General features: G+C 52.5%; 1 protein-coding gene across 5 annotated transcripts in view; it reads left to right on the plus strand.

The window, feature by feature from the left end:
- Upp1 (uridine phosphorylase 1) overlaps positions 1-8,650 on the plus strand; it is a 16,259-nt gene continuing 7,609 nt past the window's right edge. The window contains exons 1-5 of one of the 5 annotated variants that reach the window (XM_010624896.2): positions 1-426; positions 1,365-1,471; positions 4,099-4,162; positions 6,947-7,024; positions 7,143-7,260. In XM_010624896.2, the coding sequence (XP_010623198.1) occupies positions 4,116-4,162; positions 6,947-7,024; positions 7,143-7,260 (243 nt within the window). In that variant the 5' untranslated portion in view covers positions 1-426; positions 1,365-1,471; positions 4,099-4,115. Of the gene's footprint in view, positions 427-1,364; positions 1,472-2,594; positions 2,689-3,732; positions 3,872-4,098; positions 4,163-6,946; positions 7,025-7,139; positions 7,261-8,650 lie in introns of those variants that run through there. The other 4 variants (XM_010624897.2, XM_010624895.3, XM_033764924.1 and 1 more) reach the window with 4 other exon arrangements.

Raw genomic sequence — 8,650 nt, forward strand, 5'->3', positions numbered from 1 at the left:
GTCGCAGAGTCCGGGATCCCCGGCGAAGGTCCTGGGGGTGGGGGCGCAGGGTCGCGGGTTCGGGGCCCGCAGCTCGAGGACCCTCAAGAAGCCAGCTTCAGAGTGATGTCCTGTCCCACCGCCCTTCCGGCGGGACGCGACCCAGTTTCACTTTGCAGACCGCTTGCTGCACGAACCCCGTCCCTGCCTTAGACTCCACGTGCAGTCAGGGCTGCTAAGCTGTTGCCCCACGAAAGGAAACAGGGCTTCGGAATGGAGGAGAGTAGCCCTGGGAGATTCTCCCTTGTGGCCGCCGGTGTTCAGCCCCGCCGGCTGTCTCGGATCTATGCCCTTCCCTGCAAGGCCGCAGGTGACTCACTGTCCTTCCGCTGCCTCCTGCCTCGCAGTGCGAGCGCCCTGCACGCTGCGAGGACACCGTCAGCCGAGGTCAGGGGCAACTCCCTGTCCCTCTGTCCTTCCCTCCACCCTCCACGCCCGTCCTCTCCGGCCTCTTTCCCCCTTGCTGGTGACCTCGGCTTAGCGAGGCCATGGCCCGGGTTCGTTTGCTGTACCTTCTCCGGGACTCCTTTAGAATAGAAGGAATGTATTGCACCCAGGCCGGGCAGCCAGCGGCCTTTGTCTGTCTGTCCTGCCTTTCAGGTTGTCCACTTTGTGTGGAGCCTGCATCTGGCCCAGGCCTCCCCACTTCTCAGCCAATGTTCCCTACGACCGCAGGGGTTGTGACACTGCTGGGCTTTGTCTGGTTTCATCTGAAAAGGATCCGTTCAGTTTTTTCCTATGCATTGGCTTTTCATCACCGTACACATTCATTATGTTTACTGGCTAAAATTGATGCCAGTTCATTGTGAAAAACAAAACCGGAAACCAGCTATGTAACTGAAAGGGAACCTTCCAGGTTTTCCTGCTCTATAAGGACAAATGCTGACATTTATTGTCCCTTCCTTCTCCTCCTCCTCCTGCCTCACACAGAGCCATCCCCAAAGCCCTGTGCTTATGACACTACGGAGGCAGGTAAATGGCCTATCTGATCTTAACTTAATGGGTTAAGACTCAGAAAAAAAGCCCGTTTGGCTTAGTAAGCAGGGTCTAGCACAGAGAGGGCAAGCTTGGAGCTCTGGAGTGCTAAGGTCAAGGTTTACCCACCGAGGCAGTGGCCGAGCTTTGGGAAGTGACCTAGGAACATCTCAGGGCCTGGCCTGGCCTCCCCTCAGTGTCCCAGAGCTGCTGTCCCCTTGACCACACTTCCAAGCCAGTGCCCTGCGGCTGCAGGACTTGGTCCCTGGTTGCTTCCCTTGAGAGGGTCCTCTGCAGTCTTAGCCCTGGATGCTTATAACTGCTGCTTCTCTGGCCCTCTAATCCCTCAGCTCTGTTCGCTGTCACCCAGCAAGGGCATGTGGCTGAGGTGCTGGGAAACTGGTGCCACCAGGGTTTGCTGAAGACACTGAGAGGAGCCCAGGACCTGCGAGCTCAGGTTGGCCTCAGGGGGTGCCAGGAGCTTAGAGAAGGGACGGGAGCTGCCTGTTGGTTGGACGACGAGGGACGTGCAGGGGCTGATGGGCGTGTGGCTGGAAGACCTGATTTCTTCTGCTCTTGAAAACCCAGCTCCAGATCCTGGGTTGTTAGTGATAGCCCCAGGGGTGCCTTCCCCATTCCCTGCTTTCCCGGAGGAGCCGCTTTCCCTTCTGACTCAGCCTGCTTTGTGCTGGCTCCCACATTCCATTTCCCCCTCAGGGTGACTCCTTCAGGCACCGTGTGCTGGAGTCGTAGTGGAATTCTCAGCACACCTCTGGAAGAGACCTGGGAGAGGTGTATCAGGCAGAGATGTGGGAAGGAAGCCCACATGCAGAGAAATAGAGTGCAGGCCGGACAGAGAGGGAGACAGAGAGATTGAGACTTCTACTGGGAACTGGGAAGGTTCAAGCTCGGGGCTGTGGGTATCTGCAGAATTTGCCAGTCTGTAGTTTGCTGAATGGGGAACATTCGGAAGGGAAGCTTACTGTACCGGTGAGAAGTCCATTTTCAAATAAAAGGGAAAGGTGGAACTGATTTGCAGGTGAAAGCATATGCCCAGGCTGATTGTGTTTTGGGAGAAAAGACAGCCTGCAGCTGCAGTTTTCCTTTTGAATGATTTCCCTTCTTTTGATCTCTTTTTCCTCCACCCCTCCTTCAGGGATGAAGGACCGAAGCCTCTGGGACACTTGCCCAGTCTCTGTCCTTGGGCTGCATCGGCCTGGCGTGCACTCCAGGCTCACTGGGCTTGCTCTGCACTAGAACCCAGGCCCGACTGGGTCCCTCCCAGCTTCTCTGTGTAAAATCCTCCACTGTGGGAGAAGAGACTTCCTGTAGCCCGTAAGGTCTACAGTAAATAAAGCCACAGTTTAAACCAGGGAAAGACAATCCAACTTTGTTTGCTTTTTGAGACAGAGTCTCCCCTGCGTTGTGATTCAGGCCGGGCACTTTCACAGGTCCTCCAAAGGCATTTGCATTTCTTAAACTGCAAAAGGAGAAAGCACAGCACGGGGAGAAGTGCCGGGAGGTGCTGCCAGCTGCTGACCTTGTTTACCAGATCCATGGCACCCTGACTGACACACCAGCTACCTATCTTAGCCAGCAGGCAGACGCATTGGCCTGGTCATTCTGATTCAGGGGGAAGAGATGCAACTTCCAAACCTGCTAGGGACCTGAAACGTGAGTTCATACTCTCTAAAATTGAAGGATGAATTCCAGGAACAATGAAGGTTTAGTAAGAGTAGGAAACATTTATTGAGGGAATGACATCTTCTGTCTAAGAGAGACAGAAGGGGGACTGGAACGTGGGCTGTCCGTCCACTCCACTTCTCCAAGATGCTTTTCACACCCAAGCCATGTGCGGAGGTGGATACAAAGTGGGACAGAGCTATAAGACCCAGCAGAAAATTACAAGGTGGGCACAAGGTGGGGCAAAACCATGACCAACCAATAAGATGACAAGTACAGTCACCCAAGTAATATTGATAAAGTGGGGGAGCAAGTCACTTAGCAAGGGTGTACAAGGATTTTCAGTAAGGGTGGGGGTCAGGGATATTTCCTGGAAAGGCTGGGTTAAGACCTTGGCCCCCCCCCCAGCTGATTAAAACCTATTTAGAATGTCAATTACAGCTATTTATCCCCAGGAGTAGCACAAGGCTGTAGCAGTTTCTCTCCTTTTACAATTCTGGCCACAGTGAATGTGTCTTGATTGTCCTCCTTGTTGGCTCCTTGAGGACAACCCCATCTGATTGCCTACAAGATATCTAATTAAGTTACCTATCTGCAATAAGTCTGCCTTTATTATAACTCTGCCTGGCCTCCACCAATAGGCCTCCTGCCACAGTTGTGATGTGTTTTCATCCTCCACGCTGGCTCCCTGAGGGCCTGGCCCCATCTGACTGCCTGGAATATTCCCCCTAACTCAGCTGTCTGTAACACTAGGCAGAGCTGCGTTTGTCTCACTCCGGAGTATTCCCTGGGCAGAGTCAGCCTCCTGAACCCCAATAAAATGACTTCAGCTGTGCACAGAGTGCTTTGAGCTTGGAGCTTTGGTAGGGAGGTATTGGCTGCTGAGTCCCATCAGCCCCAAAACCTCTCTCGCCCTAGGCTGGGCAACCTGGGAGGCTGAGGCAGGAGGATGGCAAGGTGGAACACAGCCTGCGTCTCAGAATAAAAAAGTGAGAAAGGGGCTGGAGATGTATCTCAGTGTGAAGGGCCTGGGTTTACCCCCTGCTCACCCCCCTAAAGAACTCTCTTGCTCTAGGGGTGCACTCTTCTGGGCCTGTGATTTTTGTCTGCCTCAGTCTGACCCTTCTATCCCTGCTGTCCTGTGAACCCAGAAGAGGGGAGCTCGGGTTCTGCAGTACGGTACCGAGGGCTGGGGTTGCAGTGTCTTTGTCGTCAGGAAGCCAGGAGGGGGACAAGTTCTCCACAGAACCTGTGGGTTTCTGGAATGTTTGTGCCAGCTCACCTGTGACATTAGTGACCTCCCACACACACTGCATGCCTGCGTCCTCTCCAGGACATTGGGGTGATGCCCGTGTCGGGGCCACACAGGTCTGCTGTGTCCCAAGGCTGCCTTTTCCCTAGGTCCTGCCTGGCCCACTATGGCAGCCACCGGAGCTGAGGCAAAGGACCCAGAGAATCATCCCAGGTGAGGTGGGGCCTGTGGGCTGGGCCAGGCTGGTTCTGTGGCCATGGGGCAGATGGGTGGCTGAGGACCTTCAGTGGGGGGCAGGGCTCCGTACTTCACCCCAGGATGGCAGTCTCAGGAGACCAGGCAGCCCCGAGGGCAGCTCTGTCTGCTAGATTTCCCACTCCTTGTGGCTGTGGCCACTTGTTACACACACACACACACACTTCCCACTTATATTCTAGCTCTCTTGTTTCTTTTTGCTGTTTTTGTTTTAAGAGATAGGGTCTCGCTAGCAAGCCTTGGAACCTGGGGCAGTCCTCCTGTCTCAGGCTCCCACATGCTGGGACTATAGGTGTGCATCACCATGCCTGGCTTCTGTTTCATTTCTGAATTGTACAGATTTTCCTCTTGCCCGTGCAGTTCGTTGTAATTCTGCCTTTGAGCTTGGGGCCTTGAACGTGCTGCAGGAGGGTTTTACGAGCCCCACCCCCTGTCCTAATTCTAGTGTGTGCAGTGGATGGCTGCTCAGGTTTAGACATGGCTAGACAAGGGAGACTGGGGTCTCCAGTGTGAACACAAGTTCCACCCCTGACTGTGACCCAGCCTGCATATGAACTTTATTTTCTCTCTCTCTTTTTTTTTTGAGACCAGTTCTTGTTATGTAGTTCAGGCTGGGCTCAAACTCATGGAGATTCTCCTGCCTCGGCCTCCTGAGTGCTGGGATCATGAGCATGCATTGCCACACTGGCTTGTGTGTGTTCTTTCAGCCTGCTGACTTTCCTCATTTCCTCTTCACTTACTTCCGGCCAACTCTGCTGCGTCCCTTGGGTGGCCTCCTATCCTGCCTCCTTGGCCTCCCAAGTAGGTTTTCAAGGGACAGGGTGAAGCCAGATCAATTCTCTGCAGTTGTAGGCAAACTGGAGTAATATTTTCCAGGTGCCATTTTCACAGCTGCTTAGTTTAAAATCCCTTGCGCAGTGCATTGGTGGACATCGTTTGCTCTGTGCATCTTGAAGGTCTCTAGTTTGAAATCATTGCCGGTCTCACAGTTACACCATTTCCTTCTGCTGCTCGTGTGAAGAAATGTTTTCTGCTTGGAAATGTGTGGCCAGGCTGTGTTAATCACACCCTGCTATGTCCTTTTGAATCCCGCCTGGGCCCTGCTGTCCACACTGTTTCCATAGCAGCCCGAGGGCAGCTTTATCATAGGAAACACAGCTGTCACCCAGGAGACCCTAAGTGCCAGAGAGGTTTGTGCGGATCAGGATCTCAGAGCCTCTAGAGGTGGAAAAGCCTCCTGGGAAGTCGAGGGATGGCCCTAGCACACCGCGTCTGGGATTGGTCCAAGCGGGACAGTCGGTGACCCAGAGGGAAGAGTGGCCCCGGGTACGGCTCTGCTTGCCCGTCCTGAGCGCTGGCGTGGGTGTAGTTGGCACCGTCCCGGGTGTGGCTGGCACATCAGGATGGGGTGCTCACCCCTAGGCCCCTGACACCTGCTGGCTCACAGCCTCCCAGTCCCCCTCCTCCCCCTGAGAGGTCTGTCTGTCCCTGGTCCTGCCTTGGTCCTCTGACAGCTGAGCTGGATGGGGTGGCCAGGAGGGGAGTCTGGGAACTGCAAAGAGGAGAGTGAGCCCCAGGCACAGGGAGAACAGGGGTCTCAGCCTCCGCCAGAGAGAAACAGGGAATGGAAATGGCAACGGTGTAGTGCAGGATTCAGGGTTACAGAAGAGTCCCTGCTGGGGTTTTCCTTGCTGAGAGACGGTGGTCCTTATGCTAACCTAGAGACAAGGGGTGAGCAGCACCCCCTGGGGGAGGCAGGTGGATAAGACCCTCAGCTCTGTTGTGTCCCTTGCCCCTGTGGAAGCCGGGAAGGGAAAGCCCAGGTTCCGAGCGTGGTCCTGATGCATGGGTCCCTATTGAGGCTTTGTGAGGTCAGGGTAGTCCCCATCTGAGACACGTGCTCATGAGGCGGGTGGAGCAGGGAACGGGCCAGGGACACTGGGCAGAGAGCCTGCTCAGAAGGAGAAGGAGGAGGCCCCTGTGCCTCAGTTTCCCCTGGGGAAGCTCACATGTCGGAGTCAGAGCGGCTGTGTGGAAGGTGGGCTCTGAGGCACTTGCAGGCTCCTGTGGTCATCTACACGGGGTCACCTGAGTGTCCGACCCCGGCCTCACTTATATGCTGTCCAAGCTGCCATCTGGAGAGGACGGCAGGCAAGAGTGACAGGGATGCAGGGTCCCCCCATCAGCCTATTTGCCCCACCCCATACTGGGGACTGAACCCTCAGCCTTCACACTGAGCTCCATGCCCAGCCTTTTTCATTTTTTTGTTTTGCGATTGGGCCTCACTAAGTCACTGTTGCGCAGGCTGTGCTGCACCTTGTGATTGTGATCTGCCTGCCTCAGCCTTCAGAGTTCTGGGGTTACAGATGTGCGCCAGTACAACAGCTACCACCCAGTATAATAAGAAAAAGGTTGCCAACCTCTCTCCTAGATCAGTGCAGCGATGCACTCAGTTTGAAATGTAACATGAAGCCAGGCCTGGTGACACAGGCCTGCAATCCCAGAACTTGGGGAGGCAGAGGTAGGAGGATTACAAGTTCAAGCCAAGCTTAGTCAGTTTAGCACTTAGAGTCACCTTAACTCAAACTAAAAAAATATGAAAGGGCCAGGGACCGATCTCAGTGTGAAGGCCCTGAATTCATTCCCCAGTAAAACACACACACGCACACACACACACACACACACACGCACACACACACACACACGCACACGATCTAACATTGTACTTGCTGTCTTCTGCAGACGCAAGGTCCCTGGGGCAGAGAATGAGGAAGATGGAGACTGGAAGAGGGGGCCTAACCGGAAGTGGGGACCTGACAGGTAGGGTGTTCCGGTTCCCTCCACATCCCCCGCACCCACGTGTGGTGCATCTGTCACAGTGCTACCTGTTGGACCCCTGCGCTCTCTATACCTTTTGCATTTTTTTGTTTTCTAGCAGTGACCGCCTCGTCCAGCTTTCAAATCCCAATGTGGCCACCATGAAGGAGGACATTCTTTACCATTTCAGCCTCAGCACCAGCACCCATGACTTCCCCGCCATGTTTGGGGACGTGAAGGTAAACGGTGACTCTGAGTTCAGGGATCTGCCCCATGACCTGTCCCCTCCCCTGTGACACAGGCTTAGGGCAGGGGAGACACAACAGGTGACAGGTGCTTGGCTTGATGTGTTTCTCAAATCTATGCAGATTGTTGCTTTTCAAGTGTGTGAACTAGCCAGTAAGAAAGAAAACAACCCTGAATACACTGACAAATTTAGTGTGTACTTGAAGGAGTACATAAAATAAACTTCCTCAGCCAGGTATGATAGCCCAGCCTTGTAATCCCAGCTATGGTGGAGGCTGAGGCAGGAGGATGGCTTGAGCTCCAGTTGCTATGGGCCATAGAGCATGACCTTGTCTCAATAAATAAATAAAATAAAATAAACCAATGCTTCATGGAGAGAAGAGGGAAATATGAAACATTCTCCAGGCATGAGGGCATAAGAAATAGAAGAACTTGTATCATATCTGCGTGGTATATATTGCTTAATTGTTTGAAAGACTAATTTTGCTGGATGTAGCTTTAGTTCATTTTCCCTACAAAGACTTAAACTCCTCAGTGAGAATTAACCTAACACAGACTTGAAAAATACTTTAAATGTCTTTTTCACTGACCCGTAGTAACTGTGTGTTTGTAGGATGCAGTGTGATATTTTCATAGACGTATTCACTGGCTAGTGATCAGATCAGGTGTATTACACCTGTAACACAGACGTTTGTCATTTGAAATTTCTCTACTGTCTGTTTGAAATTTATAGCTACTTTGTGTCACATAGCTACTTGCTGCTACCACAGGGCCTTTCAAATGTCTACTCTCTGCTGGGGAATTCAAAATCAAAATAAACCAAGCCACGGAACCCCTGCTGGCACAGGTTATAGTTTAGCAAGAGCTGTGTCCCCTCTGCCACCGGTATCATTGTTCTGGGAATACTGGCTTCCAATTGTGGGGCAACTTCCTGTGCCTTCTAATTCCCTAAAATCCCACTCATCGTATTAAGCTATTAAGCTTAATTACACTATTAGATTAGTATAGTGAATTTTTAAATTCCAGGTTACAGAAATTTCTTTTCATGTTTAAAAAAAATAATTTATTTCTTTTACCTTCAGATTCATTTAAACTGGCTTATTTACTTATTTACTTTTTTTTTTGTACTGGGGATCAAACTCAGGACCTTGAGCTAGCTAGACAGGCTGTGGAGCCATTGAGCTAAATCCCTAGCCCACTTATTTACTTTTTTAGTTTTCACAAAACAAAACGTTTCTTACATGATGCTCTGTAAATTCAGGTTTCCCTTTCTCTGAGTGAGACCCCTGAGGCCGAGCCTTCTGCATCTCCACAGCACCGTGGTTCTTCCCGTGCAGTGTCCCCTGGGCCCCCAGGTGGCGGGGAAGAGCCCCCCCCCCCCCC

Source organism: Fukomys damarensis, unplaced genomic scaffold (assembly GCF_012274545.1).
Source record: "Fukomys damarensis isolate Sample0158 unplaced genomic scaffold, DMR_v1.0_HiC HiC_scaffold_17, whole genome shotgun sequence".
In the NCBI taxonomy this organism is placed as follows: domain Eukaryota; kingdom Metazoa; phylum Chordata; class Mammalia; order Rodentia; family Bathyergidae; genus Fukomys; species Fukomys damarensis.